This window comes from Nannospalax galili, unplaced genomic scaffold (assembly GCF_000622305.1).
Source record: "Nannospalax galili isolate Female #2095 unplaced genomic scaffold, S.galili_v1.0 scaffold54, whole genome shotgun sequence".
In the NCBI taxonomy this organism is placed as follows: Eukaryota; Metazoa; Chordata; class Mammalia; order Rodentia; family Spalacidae; genus Nannospalax; species Nannospalax galili.
This window is the reverse complement of record NW_008341028.1, coordinates 11,318,127-11,341,127: the sequence shown is the minus strand read 5'-3', so window position 1 is coordinate 11,341,127 and position 23,001 is coordinate 11,318,127. Positions and strand designations below refer to the sequence as shown.

Sequence of the window (23,001 nt, the reverse complement as noted above, 5' to 3'; positions counted from 1 at the left end):
TTCCCTGTCTAGAACTTGTAATGCTAATTACTCTTGCCTTTACTTCTCCTAGTCACGATTCAAGGGTTTTCTTTTCCCCCTAGGGACAAGAGTTATGCAATTTGGGAGCCTTTTAGATAGACCCACTGAAGGGGTACCCCAATTGCCTCACCCCAGCATGGAAGAAGCCAGAGTGGTCTGCGTCCTGATTCCCTATTGGCAATTTGGGTAACCTCTTCAGAGGATGGTGTGATAAGAATAGGAGGTAGGAATTGGCTAGGCAGTTAGGGTAAAAAGACCCCAAAGAAAAGTAGCCAATTTCTTCACTAAAATTCACAGTGTCCTTGGGCCTCTTAGCAACATAACTCTGTTCCAAAGGCCAAAAATGTCAAAAATATTTGGGAGCTTTTATCTAATCCTTAAGGGATTTTAGGGTTACCTCCTCAGAGGGGGGGCTAAAGCAAAGAAGAAAGAGGGAAAAAATTCAGCATGATTTGAAAGGGGGGTGACAAAGCAAAAGCAGCTGGAGGGCCCCACCCCTTTAAAGAAACTGGGAGGTCTGAGTTCCCTTGCTTCCTTTCCTGTCTCCTTTAAGAACCCTGGCGGGGCTAGCCGGCCCTCATTGAGGGGCCCCTGTGGCTGGGTGACCGATGCCCTGGTCAGGAGCACATACTGGATCTGTTCTGGGCCGTCATGTAGGATTCTGGCATTTCAGGGTTGATTTGGATTTTCTGTGCTCCCTGCCTGACTGGAATTTCACCGCTGTGTTGTTTTGTGCTTTTACTGTTCAACAAGACGAAAATAAATCTAGAAATGTGCCTAGAAATGGAAAAAAAATCAGAGTCTGGGAAATTTAAAAAATTTTAGAGTACTTTAATTAATCAAACTAATATAGCTCTCAAATTTAAAATACATCATTTTATTTTAGAATGTAAATTCACAATTCTATATATCTGTTATAATATTTGAATATTGTTTACTGACCAAACTGTACTATCAAGTTTCAACAATTGTGAAATTTCTACTGTTGCTGTAATGTGAGTTTGGCATTCATTCCTCTCCCAAATTCTCCACTTATACAAAGTTTTTCAATGTAATCATATTATTTTTAAAAGAGCAGTGCTTATAATAAAAATAATAAAATAAAAAGCAAAAGGATGGTAATATGACAATAAATAAATAAATAAATAGAATAACTCCAAAATAATTCCTGTGAAAGCCCTCACTTTTTTTGCAACACAGACACTTGTTATTCAAGACTAATCATTGTAAGTCACTGAATACACAATTCTAATCATACATTTAAATGTCAATGAGAAAAGTCCAATATCTTTAGTCATGTTACTGAAAGGCATTAATATTCTTATCTGCTTTTCCTTTTTTTAACCCTTTCCATGGCAACTGATATTAATCCAGCTGCATCTCACTTTTCTGATCTGATTTTCATCTATATACTTTTGTAATCCCAGAAAAGAAAAAATAAAAGAGATTAAAAATTTGCCAGGCATGGCAGCGCACGCCTTTAATCCCAGCACTCGGGAGGCAGAGGCAGGTGGATCCCTGTGAGTTCAAGGCCAGCCTGGTCTACACAGTGAGTTCCAGGACAGCTGGGGCTACAGGGAGACCCTGTCTCAAAAAGACCAAAAAATAATAATAATAATAATAGACTAGTAAGTAGGCACTGGTAGCTGACTAACTAGGGAGACTTCCTCCCGTTACAATCTAGGAGAGCTGCGTCTAGTAACTATGAGGAAAAAGACAAGGCTCCTTGGTTTAATAATCATAGGCCTTCCTGCACTTGGCTCTGTCACTCAAATTTACATCACAAGCTTGATCTAAGAAAATATTTGATTAAAAATGGTGGCTGAGCCAGGAGTGGTGGCGCACACCCTTAATCCCAGCACTTGGGAGGCAGAGGCAGGTGGATCTTTGTGAGTTCCAGGCCAGCCTGGTCTACATAGTGAGTTCCAGGACAGCTGGGGCTACAGGGAGACCCTGTCTCAAAAAGCTGAAAAAAAAAAAAAAATGGTGGCTGGTCTTCTTGCCTCTAACTCTTCTAGGAAAGCTGTCTAGAAAGACATTGACCCAAGTCAGGTTCTGACTACCCTAAACTGCTAGCCGCTAAAGAAAAACTTACAACTAAGAAGATTCGGTAGACTGTCAAGGCATCAAATAAAGAACTGCTAAAAAAAAAAAAAAAAAAAAAAAAAATCAAGAGAATCTAATATTCTCAATCGATTGTGAAGATCTACAGTTCAAATCATTAGAGACACAGAAACATGGGGGGAGCACAGCACCAGGAGCAGGGGCACTCATGGGGGGAGCACCTCACCAGGAGCAGGGGCAATCGTGGGGGGAGCACCTCACCAGGAGCTGGGACACTCATGGGGGAAGCACCTCACCAGGAGCTGGGGCACTCATGGGGGGAGCACCTCACCAGGAGCTGGGACACTCATGGGGGGAGCACAGCACCAGGAGCTGGGGCACTCATGGGGGAGCACCTCACCAGGAGCTGGGGCACTCATGGGGGGAGCACCTCACCAGGAGCTGGGACACTCATGGGGGGAGCACCTCACTAGGAGCTGGGGCACTCATGAAAGCAACCAAAGCAGAACATCCAGGAATAAAAACTGTGGTCATTACTAAGAACGCAGAGCTTAGACTGAAAATCAGATTAAACTGAAGAGAAAGCAAATTTCAAGAGCAAACTACAGCAGTAAAAAGAATGCAGCAATGCCGTGAGAGGGCTCAGAATGGGGACAACTGGGGAAGAGAGTTAAAAGCAAAAGAGGGAATGAGGCCTGTGCATATTTCTAGGTGTTTATTAGTAGAAAGAGAGAAAACTGGAGGTTTTTTAAAAATATAGATATATAATGCTCCCATAATTAATCAAAGATAGGAACCTAGATTCTAGAAACACAAATACTCTGTATGTTAATATAAATGACCATTTTTTTCAAATTTAAGATATCATTTTACAACTACTTTAGGCAGCACCTAGAAAAAACAAAAATGACTGACCTAAAATGGAATAACCTGTGACTGTGAATACTTAACTTGTGCACAGAAGAGCTCTTTTAAATGACTTAACCATACTTTCAACTGAATATTCTTATGCATAGAAAGGAACATTAGGGCCTGGGGAGATGGCTCAACAGTTAAGAGTGCATACTACCCTTGCAGAGGACCCAGGTTCACTTTCTAGCACCCACATCTGGCGGTTCACAAGTGCCTATAATTCCAGTTCCAGGGAATCCAATACTCCCTTGTCCCCCACAGGCACCTGCATATATGCAGTGCACAAAATCTCATGCAGACATACACATATACACATAAATTTTAAAATAAATCTTCCATTAGAAAAAAGGAAATTATACAAAACAAATACATTAAAATTCTACAATATCATAAAATGCAAAGCTAGGGTAGAATGTTTGAGCACAATGGTAGACAAACAGATGAGAGAGAAGGGTGGGTCCAGGAAGCTCATTCTGATTATCACTTAATTTTGAGAAAGATGCCAATTCCATTTAATGGGGAAAAATAAGGTCTTTTCAATAAAACATGATAAAGAAAACAGATATCTATATGTAGAAAAAATAAACTATGATCTAATACCTTATATTACTCAAAAAGTTAATTAAAAGTAGCTCATAGTCCCAAATGAAAAGACAAACTATACGCCTTTTAGAAGGGAACCCAGGAGGACAGAGTCATGACTGTGGGTAGGAAGGAAAAGGCTTCTCAGACAAGATACTGAAGATACTAATGAAAAGAGAAATCAAACTGACATATGACTTCACTAAGATTTAAAGCTTCTATATATCAAAAACTCTTTAAAAATGTAAAGAGGCAAGCCATAGAAAAATATTCTCTCTATATATACATAGGTAGATAGATACATAGAGACAGACAGATAGACAGAGATGAAGACGGATAGAGACAGATGGCTATACAGATGGGGAGATGATAGATAGGTAGATATAGTTAAGATAGAGACTGACGGTAGATCACAGGATTGAATATAGAGTATTAGAAAGATAACTCAATTTTTGAAAATGAGCAATAGACTTTAACTGATTCTTTATAAAAGATGTCAAGGTGGGGCTGGAAAGATGGCGCAGTGGTTAAGAGCACTCGCTGTTCTTGCAGAGGACCCAGGTTTGGTTCCCAGTACCTACATGGTCATGGTGGTTAATAACAGTAGCTCTAGTTCCAGGGGATTTGATGCTGTCTTCTGGCCTCTGTGAGCTGTACACATGTGTTGCATTTTGCATACATAGGCACAAAATACTCATACACATGAAGTACAAATAAATTTTTAAATGTTTACTTTTTTAATGACAAGGTGTTTGAAAAACTATTCAGTGTCATTAGCATCGAAGAGCATCATGAGCATCATGGAAATGCACATTTAAAATACACAGAGAATTCTAGAAGTGCTGAAATTATACAGATGGCTAGTGTCAACTGTTTCTGATAACACTGATTTCTGATAAATTTAGTATTTCTAATAAATTCAGATGGTTTCTGATAAATTTACACATTTGCACAACATTCCTTTGTTTCTAGCTAAGAGGAATAAAGGCTTAGGTTTACTAAAATAAGTCATAAATAAACAACAACAAGGATATCCATAGCAACTTTATTTGTAAGAGCCCAAAATTAGGAATAACCAAGATGTATATGAATGGAAAATGAATAAGCAAATTTTACTATCGCGTTTCCACAACAGAGTACAATCCAGCAATTTTTTTTTGTAAATAGATTTGCTTTATTCTGTGATTTATTTTACCGTGCTCTGAAATATCAGTGGCAAAAAGTTTTTAGAAATAAATCCAAATTAGACCAAAGATTCACGGGAAGGACTAGAAGTAGGGAAATTAAAGTGGTTTCTGACAAGTGGCAAAAGTCAGAGGGAACAAACAGACTTTTAGCTTAAGAAGTTAAAAGGGACTATAAACCTACACTAATAGGAAAAAAAAAATCATGCTGGGTTTCCTAGGAAATAAATGTCACATGATTTTAATTGGCCATTTACTTGTAGCTGTGATTTCTGGACTCTTGCTATGAGGCCTGACCTTTTAACCACAAATCTGAGTTACAAAACAACCTGACTGAGTTAGGAAAGCGGAGATGAATGGCGACCTTTCAGTAGGACAGTGGTAGAAAGCAACCATGTGTGTTGTCCTTTGCTTGGTTGTTGCTTCTGTTGTTTGGACAGGGTCTCTTGCTGTGTAGTCTAGCTTGGCCTAGAACTGACAGTCCTTCAATTTTTTAAATTACTGGCAAACACAACAAAAAGATGACTATAAAAACTTATCAAGAGTAAAAAAGAGAATACACCATTTATACAGCATGTGCTACATAATGGTGTTTTGGCCTATCACGTACATTCAGTCTAAACCAGGTTGTGTGCAGGCCACACCAGCTAGGCTTATATGAAGTCTAGGATGATCGCACAGTGACAAAACCACAATGAGAATGTCCTCCACAGGCTCCAAGTATTTGGACATTTTGTCCCCAGTTGGTAGCTCTATTTTAAGAGGTCTTAGAAGGTGTGACCACGTGGGAGGAAGCATATCACTGAGGGTGGGCTTTGAGAGTTCTTAAGCCTTGTGGGATTTCCAGTTGCTCTCTGCTTCCTGTGCCTGCTTCAAGATGTGAGTGCTCAGCTTTCTGCTCTGGATGCCTCCTTCCACCATGCCTCCCCTCCCCTGCCTCCCCGGCCATTATGGACCCTTGCCCCTGGAACTTATGTAAGCTCAAATAAACTCTTCCTTCCATAAGTTGCCTTGCCATGGTGTCTTATCACAGAAACAGAAAAGTAACTAATACAGCACCTAAGAATAAATTTCCCTGCATGCCTCCCTGCTGTTGTGATAGCTGTACATATTTTATATAAAGTACAAAAATAGGCAAAATTAATCAGCAGAGGCAGACATCAGAATATCTCTGGGGTAGGGACAGGACTGACTGGAAAAGGGTATGAGAGAACTTTCTGGAATGATAGAAATATTTCATGTATCTTGAGCTAGCTGGTAGCTACTATAAAAACACTGAATTGTACAGCTAAGATTACACATTTTATTGCATCTAAATTATATCTGGATGAAGTGTGGAGGGCACGCCATCCCACTTAGACTCAAACTTCTGAATCACTTGTCAACTCATGTGCTGCCTACGGTCTCATCAATCTCATCCTCTGGGTCATGAAGAGCACTGACAATGCAGTGTACTGTCATGTGTGCTCCTTTTTCATGTGCAAGGACGGCTAGACGGGGATGACTCACCCTCTTTACAATGTAAAATAAGTAAAGTAGAGCTGGTGAGATAAGTCAGCAGAAAAGGAGAGAAGTGATTCCTACAAGTTCAATGACCTCCACACATGCACTGTGACATGCACGCACCCAACCCCACCCCACAATTTTTAAAAGTAAATAAAGCAACAACATGAACTACATACACAGCCTCTTACTTTGAAATCTGTGTCATCCATTTTAAGACCTTTGCTCATTCCTCCTGCTTTCGTTGCACTGCTTGGCAGGCAGCAGGCAACCTCTCTGAGCCTGTGTCCATGACCGCATGTGACACGGCTCCAGGAACCCATGGAGCCATTCCTTTCACAATGTTTGGTTGTTAATTATAAGAACAGATGGAATCACAGTCATTTCCATTGAAAAATATTAGTTCCACTAACATTCAGTTTAGGTTTTCACTGCTTTATTTCTGTACCTTTTGAGGACAGAAAAATGTTTCATTTCAATACCAAATATAGTATAATTTTTTAAAATTCTGAAATGTAATGTAACTCAACATGTACTATTAACAATTAAAATTACAATAGTCTAGGATATAACCAAGTTTATATATATATATATATATGAAATAAAATTTCTATATCCTGTCCAAGAGGAATCTTTTTAAGATTTTAAAAATTCTGTGTGTACATGTATACCTGTGTGTGGGTTTGTGCATGTAAGTGCACGTGTCTTGGAGGCCAGAGGTGCCGGATCCTCTGGAGCTGGTGGTTTAAGTCACCCAATGTGGGTGCTGGGAACCCAACTTGGATTCTTTGCAGAAACAGTACACACTTTTTGACCACTAAGTCATCTCTCTAGTCCCTTGTCCAAGAATGAATTTAAGATTCCGTAGACTATAAGGCCAGACTTCAGATTTGTTGAAATATGGAAAAATGTGTATCTCAAATTGGTGAAACATGACAGCATCTCATTTAAATACGTGACAGCAAGCTGAAAGGCTTCAAAAGAAATCTTATAGCATTAAAAGCAGCCACAAAAAGAAAAAAAGATCCAGTCTCAGAAAAAAAAGAGCTAGCAGGCATTTCAATTTTAACGACTTTAACAGAAGCTCAGACAATGGAATATAAACACGAGACACTGGGAAAAGTCAGGGCCCTACCAAGTCAACAAATAAAAACATAGTTGTTATGAGCAGCTCAGAGGAAATTTTATAAGTGATGACTTGGAAAAGGAAAGTCCGACATGCAGAAATACACATGCAGGTGAATGCAGATAAGCACTGTGATTTGGGGATAAAAGTTAAAAGAAGGGGCTGGAGAGATGGCTCAGCGGTTAAGAGCACTGACTCCTCTTGCAGAGGACCCGAGTTCGATTCCCAGCACCCACATGGTGGCTACGAACTGTCCTTAACCATAGTTCCAGGGGAATCCAAAGCCCTCTTCTGACCTCTGCGGTACTGCACGACACAGGTGCACTCACATACATGCAGGCAATATACTCACACATAAAATAAAAATAATAAATAAATTTTTTTAAAAGTTAAAAAGAAAACACTAGATAACCTAAACATGTAAGATGGGGAGAGATTACTCAATTAAATGAGTCTAAGGAACTTATATGAGGATAGAGTTGTATGTTAATTCTATGATTTAAGTCGTGTGTACTTTAAAGATAACTGTTAAAGTAAATAAGACTGGAGAGAGAAAACTCTATTAACCCCCAAATAGGATACAAAAACCAAGAGAGAAGCACAAGAAAAGCAGGATACAAGGACACACGGGAAGCACGGAATGACACAAGACCATCAGTTCAAACATAACCAGTAACCGCAGACAGCATCATGGACTAAATCTCTGGATTAAATACAAATTCTTGGATTGCATTTTTAAAAAAGTTGTGCATTCTTGATGAGGAAAAGGTTTCCTTCTGAATGGCTGGCTACCTGCACCAGCTGAGTCTAATGACAAGGAAACACCATTGGGTCCAGACAGAGAGACAGTCTACCAACTGGCAGCCTAGTGCTCTGCACAAATATCAACGATGTGACAGACTCAGCTACTCTTTCAGATTAAAGGAAGAGTAGCTTCCTGCTACTCTTTATCAACAGAACATAACCCATGCATACTTCTCTACAGTAAGTTGACTGAGGGCTAGGAGGGCTACACAAACGTCCATAGTGCTATTTCCTCTTATTTTGGGTATTCTGTGATTTTTTTTTTTTTTTTGAGGCTATGTCTCACTCTTAGCCCATGCTGATCTAAAACCTACTACATAGTCTCATCTGGCCTTGAACTCATGGCAATCTCCTGCTTTAGGCTCCCAATAGCTAGGATTACAGGTCTGAGCCCCTAACTCAAAATTTGTAAAAAGGTAAAGACACCACAGAATCTGAAAAGATATTTAGCTTGACGTTTATGAAATTTCCAAGAAGAGAAAGTCAAAGGAACAACTTTTTGACTTGGAAAACATGACAGGAGGTTTCTGTTCACCATGGTCACGTAGGGCATGTGCTCATGTCACTTCCTTTTTAAGATTCTGCTCAGGAAGCAACAGAGACACATATGAATAAATTCTCAGAAATCAAGAGTTGTCACTAACAGACATTTTGGATAAATTTCAGGAAACTGGTGGGATTTTACTAGAGACAGACAGACTGAGCAGAAAGACTGCAGCTGGAAAGTGCAGGAGAGATGCCACACTTGATGCACATCCTTCTGATGGGAGGCCATAGCAGTCATGCTGTCTAGACCTGGCATGGGCTACAGTAAAGGAGGCAAATTAGGTGGGTGTGTAATTAAACAACCATCTCCTTAACAGTGATTTCTGGAATATCAATAACCCTACCAGCTCCCACTCTATCCTGCGCATAAGCGGGTACAGAACACATGGCTGAAGGAGCCCTCAGCTGGAGCCTCAGAACTTGTTCTCCAAAGAAAATGTACTATTTGTAAGTTTGAGATGGAGCATGGTGCTTCATCGCTGAAGATGGTTGGTAGCCTGGTAACCACCACAACAGAATCTGAGGGATGGGGAGAAATGGCAGTTTCACTTGGCACAAAAGAAACAAAGTCCTTCTATGCCCCAAAGTAAAATCTTTCTTGTTTTCGCAGTTACTGAGTGAGCCAGCATTTGCTCTTCCATTTGCCCCAGTGAGTCCTATGCATGTGATTCTACAAGTTACATAACTAGTAATTACTTGAGAGACCCTACGGCTAAAAAGGCCTATTCAACTGCACAAAACTCCCCATCACTACCTAATATGGAGTTTCATTTAAAGATTCCAGCCATTGAAGAAAATCAAAGCCACAAAAAAGCAGAAAGATATCAAGTGTAGTGGTACATATCTCCAAACCCAACACTTGAGAAGTGGAGGCAACAGGATAAGGTTATCCTTGGCTGCAGAGGGAGTTTGAGGCCAGCCTGGACTCTGTGAGACCCTGTCTTGCCTCCAACACCCCCTCAAAAAAAGTAAATAAATGTAATAATTGACACCAAGGACAAGAAAAGATGAAAGAGAAATATGCATCCTCAGATTTTAAAATCTTTTAGATTTTTTAAAGAAAAAGGTGCTTTAAAAAGCCAGGCATGGTGGTGTATGCCTTTAATCCCAGCACTATCGGGAGGCAGAGGCAGGCAGATCTCTCTGAGATTGAGGCCAGCCTGGTCTACATATCAAGTTCCAGGCCATCTGGGGCTATAGGGAGACCCTGTTTAAAAAAAGAATTAAAAAAACGATGCTTTAGAAAAGATATGAACTAAAGAGTTGAATGAAGTCTCTTATTTTCTTACATGTATAGTCACAATTTCCTGTAATTAACATGCACTATACTTATCATTATTAAAGATTTGTGCATCATGCTGTTGTCTTTTGAAGTTTTGGACATTGATAGAGTTCCCTTTTCTATAAGATGCGACTGCTGCCCCCACATAACGGTCATGAGCAGAGATAACTCTCATGAAAAATCAAATGAGTAAGTTTCCCAGTAAGCTGCATACTTTGCAAAGGAAAGCCAAAATCCAGGAAGCAATATGCTCAGCCAACAGATTTCTGCTCCCCAACTGTACCAAAGCTTTTTGGATGCTCCACAGCATCAGTGTCCTAAAGACAGACTAAGTCTGACTGAGCAGTTTGTGAACTCAGCAGCACAGCAGATGAATCCAATCTGGACAGCTTTTCAAACAAACAACCTAACTCTAACATTTATATCCAGTTTTGGGAGGACTTAACATGATGTAGAAATTCTGTAGTAAATTCATGTCTTGGAAAAGGTTCTGGAACGATCTTAATCTCCTAGCAAACATAAGCTAGCTTGATCTGATTTTCTGGTAAAATTCAAACTAAAAGCAATCTATACAATGAAGCTGAGAAATGGGGCATCATCTGTCCCCCAACATTTTCGTGACTCAGAACATACTCAGTTCTTTACTAAGGAATTCAATGTCTTGGAAAAGTTGAGTTAGACCATGCCTTTAAAAGCACTCAGGTGATAACAAGAGAGCCAAATGCATTTTTTTCTACAGGGTTGAAACAAAGGGAAGTTGCTAAAAGACACATAGTGTTAATAAATTATGACAAGTCTGATAGGCTGGCATCACACCATAGAGCTGAACATATGTATTTCTAGTATCTTCCACCTCTGTATGAACACAAAACACCTCAGCATTGAGCTGGTATTTACTTGCTGATTTCCAGCAAAACTATAAATCTAATGGAATCTGTCTAGGAATTTAGGCTTCTTTTTGGCCCCCACAGTCTAATACTTTTATTCCAGTTCACATGCTAGTTCTGAATCTTTTTTGTCCTTTTTCAAATCAACAAACCAAAAGACAGGCAAAGGACAATGGAGCCCAGAAAGTTACAGTGACGTCCCCAAGGTCACACAACTGATTGGAGGTGAAGCTGAGACCAGAAGTAGGCCTCCGCTGCCCTGTGCAACTCCCTTTCCACTCTACCACTGCCTCCTTAACAAAACTGAGGCACACTCACTGGTCCACACCCTCCAAGTCTCCTGCTGCAGTAACTCCTCAGCTGTCATTCACCAATAGCCTTCCCTTCTAATTCAATACCATGACAAAAAGGAAGCCGGCTCTGTTCGTTTATACCAGCTGATCCATTTAGAGATCATACTTCCATCACTTCTAATTTTATATTTCTCTCTTAAAATAGAAACTTTCTTTCCAAACCAATGCATCACAAAACTTAGTAATTATATTCACAATTTAAAATCAGAAAGAAGCTAAGTAACTTCAGACGCCAACATTACACAAAGCCATAATGTAACACTGATCTCGCTGCCTTCAGAGAAAAGACAGAAAGCACATCTCTGGTGCACTTCGGTACTCACCACAAAGGTGATCTGATTGTGTCGAAGGTTAAGTTCAGTTAGGGAATCCAGCCCATTAAGATTGTCCACATGGCTTAAAAGGTTCCTGGCAAGATTCAATACTCTCAAATCACACAAATGATTGACATTTTCAATTTTGGTAATCTGTTAAAAAAAAATAGGGGTGGCATGATTAACATACATATGTTGTAAAAAATAAAAATAAAATATTCGAATCAGATTTAATGACAAGTTTATATAAAGACCATTTAAGTTTCTTATACTGTAAATCATATGAAGTCATTAAACTTAGAAAAAATTAGTTAATGGCTCCCATTAGACAGTTTGACCATAATAAATATTTAAAGTAAATTTCATCAAATAATCAATGAGTCCATTTGCCAAGGTCTTATGATGTCTCCATCCTGTCATGTAGAAACTGACTTTGAGCATGAGGCATAATAAGCTCACAATGTTCTGACAAGGCAAGCCAGTCCTCTCTGAGGAAAGGCAAAGGAAAGGACTGATAGCAAATTGCCAGGATCCTGAGAGCAGTCAAACGCTCTGAAGGAGGGGCTGGAGAGGTGGTTCAGTGTTAAGAGCACTGGCTGCTCTTGCAGAGGACTCAGGCTCCATTCTCAGCACCCATAGGATGCCTAACAACCATCTGCAACTCCAGTTGCCCTCTTCTGACCTCCCAGGGCATTGCATGACACAGGAGCACTCACACACATGCAGGCAATACACTGATAACATTAAATAAAAATAAATCCAAAAAAATTTTTTTAAATGGATTCTGAAGGAAAAGCTCATGGACCTGGGATCCCACCGGGAGGGAAAGATGGATACTCTGTATGAGGAGACTTAATGCAGAAGGCAGGGCTCAGTCGGGGTACGACGTGGCGGACACTGAGGATTCCAACAGAAGGGCTTGGATGGGGAATCTGAACAGGTGCAGAAGTACTGACTACAGAGGAGCCTGAGTTCTTGTTAAGGGCAGAGTCCAACATGATTTTGAATCCCATTATCATCACACAACAGAACAGCAGGATGGGCTTCTACGGAACCCAAGCAGGGATTCTCATAACCTCTTAACAGAACACCCTAAGATGTTCGTGCACAAAACACTTTTCTCCTGAGCATTAAAAGAATAAATTTCAGGGGCGGGAGCTGGTTCCACAGTTAGGAGCGCTTGTTGCTCTTTCAGAGGACCTGAGTTTCAGTTCTCAGCACCCATTGTCAGGTAGCACACAACTGCCTGTAACTCCAACTCCTAAAGGTCCAGAGCCTTCTTCTGGCCTCCAGGTGCACCTGAACACACACACAATAGCAAATATTTTTAAAAGAATAAATTTAACCATCAGTAGAGAGAATCTGCTTATTTGTTGTACCATAGCAGTCTGAATTAAAAAAAAAATCTAACCCCTCAAAGCATGTTTTCTAAAGAATTTATTTTTAGATTCATGATACAGTTTCCATGTTACGTGGACTCTTCACACTTAAAAAATATCATGGAGATTCTTTATAGGTTCAAGAAGTTAAACATACCCATGTATGGTAAATTGAATGATTTTTGAAGGCAACATCTGTGACCATGTTTAAATTTGTACCAAGAGTTTTGATCTAGTTGATTTAAAATGAAGGGAAATTATATGAAAATTGGAAAATAAATCATGATATTACAGGTTCCTGTTGCTGGTAGAATTGTACAAGAAGACTCAGACTAAAACATTTTGACACTAAATATGCAATATAATTTGACACTATGGACTTAATAAAATTGCAGCATAGACTCCAAGAAGAAATAATGCCAACACAAACTTGAAAAATTCTCCCAAAATACTAAAGAAAAGTAGAAATAGGAAAAATGAATGACAAGATATGATTGGGGAGAAGCCTTATAACAAACAGAGGAGAAGAATCAAGGTTTGAACACAGGAACCAAAGCTCTGTGGGCTCATAACAGATACAAAGACACAGGAGGAAGGGCTGCTGGGGGTGCGTCAGCACCCTGACAGGCCCCACGTAAAGGCTTGGTTCCCAAGGTGGAGGAATTGGAGGTGCTGAGTACTAAGAGGTGGGGCCTGGAGGAAGGTCTCAGATCATTACAGCTGCCCCCGAAGGGAGTTATGGGTCCCCAACCCACCTTCTCTCACTCTGCTTCTTGGTTGAACATGGGAACATTCCCTCCAACTTGTTTCCTGTCTTTGCCAGGAGCTCAAAATGGACCTGAACCTTCATGAGCAGACACAAACCTCCACTATGCAAGTAGCTTATGTTGGGTGTTTTATTTTCATGAATTAAACCTGACTAATGCACATATAGAGGCTGTCTTCTCCCTTCAGCTTAGAATCCTGAACATTTCTTCTTTAGAAACTGCCCTTGCCCAATTTCACATAGACCTGTGGGATGTGAAACCACAATTCCTGTATTTTTCTGTTACTTTCTACTTTGGAAACTCTGGAAAGAAACACCGTTAGTTGTTGTACATAGGTATTAACCTATAACGTTAATAAATCACTAGGGATATTGGTTTCTTGAATTGCAACTCCATGTCACAACCACTGGTGGAATATCCATATTCATTAGCCATGGGCAAAGTCACAAGCACAGGGCAAATGTCAAAAGCTTTTGGCAAAGGGAGTATTAAGAACACATACATTGTGATTGGTCTACTTCGTGGAAAGAAGAAAATAAAATACGATGGGGATATTGGGGAGAAAACTCAATTATGAGCCACACTGATTAGAAAGAGTCCCCAGACAGACCTCAGAGCTTCTTAGCACACCCAGGAAGGCTGGGTGCTCCAGTTTTAAGAGTAAGCCATGCTACTCTGCCTGGATAGACAGTTGTCCCTGTTAGCAATAAGCAAATGTCTGCCAACCACAGGAAGGGCATGTCCTCTCTGGGAAAGCTATTACTGAAAGAGCAGACTATTCCAGAAACACATTTGTATCCTCTTGAAGCGTCTCTAAGAAAACAAAATTTGATAAACCAGCATGAAATCTGGATCAGAAATGAGAGTCGACCTCCAGATTCCTGTCATCACCATGACTCTCATACCAATTGCTTTTGTGATGATCCTGTTTATATGTTCATCTCCCCTTAGTAGATATCTACCGCCACCACATAAATGCTGCATTACACTTCTCACTAACTATGGTAACTAGTCTGTCAACTTTTCTGTACCCAGAGAACGGTTCTCCTCTTTCCATCTCTTTCCATCTCTTTCCATTCTCCTATCAATTTCCTGAATACAATCACCATTCCTTAGAATGTTTATATTCATAAGAAAATTGTGCTTAATAGCATAACATTCACTAAGTAATTTTTATTTCCAATCAAAAAACGTTCACTTAATTTCAGTTTTTTGTTACTATTTGATGCTAAATTTTAATTTATTTCATTTTCTATCTCTCTTTGTGTGTGTGTGTGTGTGTGTGTGTGTGTGTGTGTGTGTTTGCATGCCATGACATAGCATAGGTGTATAGGTGTCGAGGTCAGAAGACAACAAATGGGAACCAGTTTTCTTCATCCACCTTGTGAGTCTCCGAGGCAGAACTCAGATTGTCAGATTTGGCAGCAAGTGCTTTCACCTGCTGAGTCATCTCACCATCCTGGTGCTAAATTTTTTGAACTAAATGTTTTGTCTTGAATAGTTTATCTCCTGATTTTTTAGAAATCTAGTATCAGTAAGACTGTTCGCTTTTGCTCTGAAATACTCCAAATTTTTGCCTGTTGGATCTGGGTATTTTGAAAAAAGACTCAAGTGATTCCCATTTAAAACTTCCACCTTTTAACTACAGAATCTTAAGAATTAATTCATATATTACAAATGTTTAGTCTTAACACAGAGACCATCACAAGATGCTAAGATGCATAATATGGTGCGAGAACAGAAAGGAATACAATACTTTATATTACTCTAACAGAAGGCAAATCATGCCTGGGAATGACAAAAGAACAAATGAAATGGCGTCCATTCACACAGGGCACCAGAAGTCCCTGGCGGTGCTATGAGTTCATAAATACGCTGTTAATTGAGAAGCACACAAATATGTTTCTTATTGCTCACAGTCAAATAATCTCAATAAAAATGACTGCCATAAAACATTTCCCCTATAATGATAGTTTTAAAAACAGTGTAAAATAACAATTCCTTACTATGATCAAATCAATTAAAACTCCACAAGCATGAACTCCCCTGATGAAGCAAGGAGAAACATCTGGTAGAAGAAAGTCCCGCACAGTCTAGCTCTTGAGTCAGGGTTGGATGCAATGAATCATAAAAGTAAGTTCTTTTTAAAACTCAATTAAAAAGTTGTCCTGACTATAATAATTCCAGAGGACTCACAAGCTTCACCTTTGGTTTACTTCTAAAAAGTTACAAAGTCTTGCATAAATGGTTTAATGCCTCACAAATTTCAATGAATCAGTAAAGTAACTCTTAAGTCAATGCAAGTATGATTTTTGAAACACCTATAATACCAAATTTCCTTGACCTGTTTTCAAAAAGAAAGGAAGGAGAAAAGAAGGGATGGAGAGGGGGGAGACAGAGAGAGACAAAAAGAGAGTGACAGAGAGAAAGAGAGGTGCTGGGTATGGTGACACATGCCTTTAATCCCAGTAGCAGAGGCAGGTGAATCTCTGTGAGATCAAGGCCAGCCTGGTAGGACATAGAGAGTTCCAGGCCAGCTGGGGCTACAGGAAGACCCTGTCTCAAAAAGAGGTCGGGGGAGAAGGGAGGGAGGAAGGGAGGGAGGGAAGAAGAAAAGAAGGAAGGAAGGGAAAAAGGAAGGGAGGAAGGAAGGGAGAGAGGGAGGGAGGGAGGAAGGAAAAAAGAAGGCTGTACAATACCTGATTTCCATGAAGGTCCAAGACATCTAAATTTTTTAGATTCTCCAGATTTGAGATCTTCTTAATTCTGAAAATCAGCATTATTAGAATAAACTCAGTAGAAGTACAGAGATAGCACATGTATCAATAAGTCTAAGCATGCTAAGGCACTAAGGTGCAATTACCCATTACTTGCTCTCCCTCTCTCTACATACTTAGTGCTATTATGGGGAAAGATGCACAAAATGCATTTTTATCTTTAGAGAAAAGCAATTCTACTTTTTTGTTTTTGTTTTTTGAGACAGGGTCTCTCTGTAGCCTCAGGTGGCCTAGAACTTTCTATGTAGACCAGAATGGCCTTGATTTCACAGAGATCCACCTGTTTCTGCCTCCCAAGTGCTGGAATTAAAGGTGTGAGCCACCACACCCAGCTTATGGTGTCCTTTTTGAGTGTGTTGCCGGGGGATGCATGTGTGCATGTGTGTATGGGAGAGTGTACTTTCCCATGTGGATGCATGTAGAGGCCACATGCTGGTGTCAGGATGTCTTCCTCAAATCATTTTTCCACCTTAATTTTTGAGACAGAGTCTCTCACCAAATCTGGAGCTCAGCACTTTGGCTACAATGGCTGGCCAGCAATTCCCCAGGATCTGCCCATCTCTGCTTCCCGGCACTGGGGTTACATGTATATACTACCACACCTGACATTTTTACAAGGGTGGCTCAGGATCTGAACTCAGATCCTGATGATTATACAGTAAGTACTATACCCATTGAACCATATCCCCAGCCTCAGAATTCTATTTTTTTAATATTTGATTTATTTGTTTTGCATGTATATGAGTGTATTGCCTGAATGTATGTAAGTGTACCTATGTCATGCAATGCCCACAGAAGTCAGAAGAGGGCGTCGGAGTCTCCTGGAACTGGAGTTATACAGGGTCATTAGCCGCCCATTAGAACCCCAGTCTTGTGTAAAAGCAGTCAGTGCTCTTAACCACTGAGCCATCTCTCAGCCCCCAGAATTATATTTTTAACATTTTACAAATTACATATTAGAATTGCAAAATTGTCTTAGCCCAAAGCACTCTGATCTAGAGGATCAATGCAATCTATGTGTATAGTTATCAGAATTCCTGACCAATTTTAAGACATTTAAATCATTGAAAGCTTTCATGTGCAACGAGTTGTATAATGGATCCCACCAGGGCTGCACACACACTCCTCCTCTGCTTTGACAGTCACTGTATGACTCTCACTGCAGATTCCAACTTCCTACTGAACAGGAAGAAAGCAGGCTGGTCACGCCATAAGTAAAACTCAGGAGCAGTGAAACGTCTTGTGCTGTCGTTATCGTTGCCATAGATTCTCTCCCCACTACCAGCACTTGATGCAACCTAGAAATGGGCCCAATTTAAATAACTCAGAGGCAGATGAAGCTGTCAGTTGACCTAGATGGCCACTGGTCAGATTAGGTAACAGTGTAAGGAATTTGCAAACCCTCATCAGTTGCCAAGTGGCCAAGAAATTTTACATGAACACCAATGTGACTTCAAAAAATAATTCTCTTGAACAGAAACTGAACTAGAGCAGAATCAGGCTCCCCATCACTTTAGCAGCAGTAGGCCTCCAGGGATATATCTCAGCCCATCCTTGTAGGCCAGACACAATGTTGCTGACACTAGCATAAAGATCCCACTACCCAACCTGCTGAAGAGCTGCCTTTCAGTTGTCAGAGATAAGTGAGAAACTTTAACATTAAAAGAAAAGCAATGAATAAGCCCAGGGTCCAGCAGAGAGGACTATCTCCATAGTCCTGAAGGATCAGAGAAAGACACAGAGGTTTATTCATGAGGTAATGCGGACACCAGAAAATCCCAAAAGGATAAGCAGAGGACAGTAAAGTAGAAAGACTAGACTGCAAAACTTCAACACAAAGTGGAACTGGAGATTCTTCGTACTAATATACATGACACACAGACCTCAAGGACTGAAAGAGAGAAAGGCACTGAAGACGCTTCAGAGCCAACATCTCTGTCCAGGCTGTCACCTAGAAGCTTCTTTGCCCTGGTCCCTAACGACATGATTCCACTGCGTGGGCTAAGGTGATGCAGTTATTTTCAACAGAAGCTGGGGGAGTCTGTGTGGGTTTGACCAGCAGAGGGCAGCAACTCAACCAGAACACATAGGAAGCTTCCATCCCGCCCAGCCTTCACCTTGCCTCTTGCCCACTCAAGTACTGAGGAAAGCTCTGCATCTTCAAAGGCCCCAGATCTCTGGTGCCAGTCGGCTACATCTGAGTGCTGTTTAAAGTTAGAGCTGGAGACTGCAAGTATCTCTAGAAAATACCTTGGCCTAAGGATAAAAAGGGAGACATGAAGCAATGGTACTAACGAACACACATGAGCTGGACAAAGACATGGATGACTGAGAATCAGAGAACAGACAAGTCTGGGAAAGCTGAGGCGGAGCATGGGGGGAGGGCCTTAAAGGGGCAGGACGGCTCCCCCTTTGCTCTCTCAGTGAACTGCTCTGAACAGTCTCCTGAAGTGTGACATCATTTCTACACTGCTGACTTCACCAAATCCATTCGCTTCATATTTCTGTACCTGTAAAATGAAAGGGCTTATTTCTCAGGTCACTTCAAACTTGAATACCCTCTGATTCTGTAATTCTCCAATTCTTTCAAACTACACAATTCTTTTTTGTTTTTGTTTTTTTTGTTTTTATTTTTGGGTTTTTTTTTTTTGTTTTGTTTTTTGTTTGTTTGGGGTTTTTTTAGTCAGTGTCTCTCTGTAGCCCCAGTTGGCCTGCAACTTGCTATATAGACCAGGCTGGTCTTGATCTCATGGAAATCTGCTTGCCTCCACCTCCTGATTGCTGGAATTAAAGGTGTGTGCCACCACGCCTGGCTTTCAAACTATGCAATTCTTACTGTAACATCTGAACTAATAAACTGCACTGATGGAAACTTTCAGAGACACATCAGGGAAAAAGCATCACCTAGAACTCTGGGACATGACCTTGGAAATACAGCACCAAGCGAGGAACACAACATTCTAAACACAGCACTTCAGCATAGTAAGTAACTTGGGATAAAGTGGGAAAACTGGAGAGACAGGAAGGTCATTCTGCCTTCCCTCCTTTCTCCCCTAAGGCTATAAAAAGAATCCTCTGACCTACAGCCCCTGAAAGCAAGTCCTAAGACCCTCAATCCAGATGAGTTCTGCCCTATAGCCAGAAGAAAGGAATGAAAGCACAGAAACACAGGCAGAACTACAGACAGGACTTGCTAGTTCTCTGGATCACTGCCATTAGGTCAAACCCCCTTTGGTCTAATCATGGCTCCATGACTGTCCACTAGCCCTCAAACCTAAGAATAAAAACATAAAGTTTTCTCTGTTTATTTGGGTCTTCATATCTGAAGATGACAACCATGGCACGTAAAAGTTATTTAATTGTGCTATGCTTTTGTCTTACAAATTGGACCCGTTAGCAGGTTGTCAGCTATGAACCTTGCAAAGAGTGAAAAAAAAGATATCACTAATTTTTAGACGTCGTTAAACAAGACTTCTTTTAAGGTACTGCAAAAGCTATTGAGTCAAACGGAACAAAAGGTAATGATAATCTCAGGGAAGGCAGTGAGGCACTCTGCAGCTATGCTACCTGAGAGAGCTGTAGAGCAGGAACTGGGGAAGAATACATGCACGGCACACTACTAGATAAAGCATGCTGAGCGGCTGGACAGATGGTTCAGGAGTTAAGAGTATTAGCCGCTCTTGCAGAGAACCGCCTATAATTCCACCTCCTGGGGATCCACGCCTCTTCCGGCCTCCATTGGCATTGCATGCACACATAAAAATTTTTTTAAATCTTTAAATAAAACACACTGAAACTACTCTCTGAAAAAGAATCAAACACTGATTGCGCAATCACAAAATAGAGTGTCTACCCCCAGTCAAACACTAAGGAGCATGTCAGGTGAGACATGTGTTCCTAAGTTGAGTACGCCTGCCTAAAACATACACTACCAGATCATAGAGTTAAAGCCGAAATCTTCCACTTACTTTATACAAGACGTGGCACTAAAGTAATGGCAACAAAAATGTGAACCCGAATTCCATAAAACAAATTATAATTGTTTTTTTTTCCAGTGCTAGATGTTAAACCCAGGGTCTCATGCATGCTGGGCAAGTGTTCTGCCACTGAGTCACATTGATTTTTAGTCTGGTAACTCCTAAGGTATTCTCAAGTGTGGGTTACCATCTCAACACTATATGGATCTATCAGGCCACAAGCAAGAACTGCCCTATAGGAGCTGGGGAGGTGATGCAATAGATATGAGGACTTGCTTTGCAGGAGTGAAGAACTGACACCCATACAAAAGCCAGACCCAGCAGTGTGTACCTATGATTGCAGCATGGCAAGGGCAGAGCCAGGACTTATCCTGGGGGCTTGCTGGCTAGCTAGCTTAGCCGCCCAAAACAAGAAATAATCACAAAAATGAAAAACAAGCTCCAGGTTTAGTGAGAGACCTGCCTCCAAAGAATAAGGCAAGAGTGACAGAGCACAACACCCCAAGTCCTCTTCCAGCCTCTGCACACACCATGTGGACACACACACAAGAAAATAAAAACTCTTCTCCAGTGAATACCTGTTTTTCCCCAAGAGAAGGACACGGAGAGATCTCAGAGTAGAAAGTCCACTAATTTCTTCAATTTGGTTATCATATAAGTCCAAGAATATGAGCCTCTGTAGATTAGAAATATTTTGGATCCGAGTTATAAAATTGTGTTGAAAGTTTAACAAACGAAGATGTTCTTCCCCATCGATTATAGGACACACAGTCAACTTCTGCCTAGAAGAAAAAAATTACAGTTACTAAGATTCAGATCCAGCAGCCTTTTTCCTCTTTCAAATACTATTAATAGTATCTTTGTGACCCCAGGCCATGATGAGATAAAGAAAAATTGGACCACTTCCCAATCCCAGATATGTGACCTAAGTTTAATTGTAAATTTTGCACACACAAAAAATACACTTGACAAGACTACTAAAGTTAAGTCTAAGCTTTCGTTGCATTTTTTAAAAAGGTCTCCAATATCAATTATTTTGCATAAAATCCACATCAGAAAACTTTCAAATACAACTGTCAAACCATGTCATGAATCATTAAAAAGGCTTTGGTATTAGTCACTGATGTAAAAACTTCTCCAAGCAACTACATCATGAGAGCAATAACCATACTAAAGGGTTTCTTTTGTAATCATTGACTCATAAAATTTTCTTGAGATAAGAAATCCAGCCATTTATAAGTATAGACACTATGATGAAAAAAACTCATTATGCAATACCTTAATTGTAAGGTAATCCTTACTGAACATTTCCTCAGGTCAGGTGTAGGGTCAATTATTCAACACAGACTTTGAACTGTCCAGAACATTCAGGGTGCTACAAAGTAGGATGAAACCTTAATACTACATACATTTAGCTATATGTAAAACAGTCAGCCTCTTCTATGCAAAAAGTGGGAATACTTCATAGGAGAAGTAAAAAAGTGCAAGGTCCTTGAAGAATCCCACCCATGTAGTAAGAAGCCAGTCAGGAGGTGCTGAGTGATTGTAAGCTGAGATGCAAAGGAAATCTGCAAGGAAATAAGCTCTATTTCCATATAAACAATATTAGGATGAATCATTAGAAGTACTTCCCTTCAGGAAAAGTCAAAGTAATGGAAGCGTCAAAGACAATAAGTCAGAATGCCACAAGCATAAGCCAAACTATGAGAGTGATCGGAATTTTTCTTATAATGAAAACAAGATTGGTTAGCAGGAAAAAATAAGTGAGCTAATAGTTGGCAAAGATAGGATATTTTAAAGATATGGGCCCTGAAGAAAATGACTCCGAAGAGAAGCAAAAACTATCATGCAACAATTTAATCATTTTAGTGGTGGATGACATTTAGAATACCTCTCACGCATCACACTCTCATGGTTGATACTCCTGATTCGTAAATTATAATGATTGATTATGAAAACAGTAGTTTAAAGTTTATATCCTTGCACTTAGCAGAAACTTTAACTGTTGCTCTTTTCCTACTTCAGTCTGCCTCTGTTTCTCACAGTTAAACTGATACACCTTGACTTCCAGTTTCTAAATCGGTTATCACACACGGGAAAACACCCTCCTGCCCTCCACTTCCACAAACTGCTGTGGCTTGAAATAAAGGCACTTTCTGGATCCCAAATACAATGGCTGATTTCTCTAAACCCCATGAATCCTTGTCACTCTATCAAAACAAACAAGGAGCCAAACCTAAGTGGCAACAGTCTAGTGCTCTGCAGGGGAGCTCTGATACACCTAGAGGAGCCCTGGGTCAACACATCTGCCATGTTACTGACACGTGTACTGGACCCTATTTTTGCTTTTTTCCTTCCTGGGAGTAACAGGCAGCCTTTCTGCTACTCCAGGCCTACTTCCAACAGCGACAGCCAAGTGTTTGCTCTTAGGGCTGGGCTCTACCCTTGAACCCCCAGTCCCCTAACCAAGAAACTACACCAAGCAGCAGAAATCACTGCCATTACCCACTGGCGTCAAACAAT

General features: G+C 40.4%; 1 protein-coding gene across 14 annotated transcripts in view; it reads right to left on the bottom strand.

The window, feature by feature from the left end:
• The window catches only part of Lrrc49 (leucine rich repeat containing 49), a 193,716-nt gene that overhangs the window by 132,879 nt on the left and 37,836 nt on the right, over positions 1-23,001 (bottom strand). For all 14 annotated transcript variants that reach the window (XM_017798982.2, XM_029565041.1, XM_029565043.1 and 11 more), the window contains 3 exons: positions 21,057-21,260; positions 16,424-16,490; positions 11,588-11,731 (listed from right to left, as the gene is read on the bottom strand). In XM_017798982.2, coding sequence (XP_017654471.1) covers positions 11,588-11,731; positions 16,424-16,490; positions 21,057-21,260 — 415 coding nt within the window. The remainder of the gene's footprint in view (positions 1-11,587; positions 11,732-16,423; positions 16,491-21,056; positions 21,261-23,001) is intronic.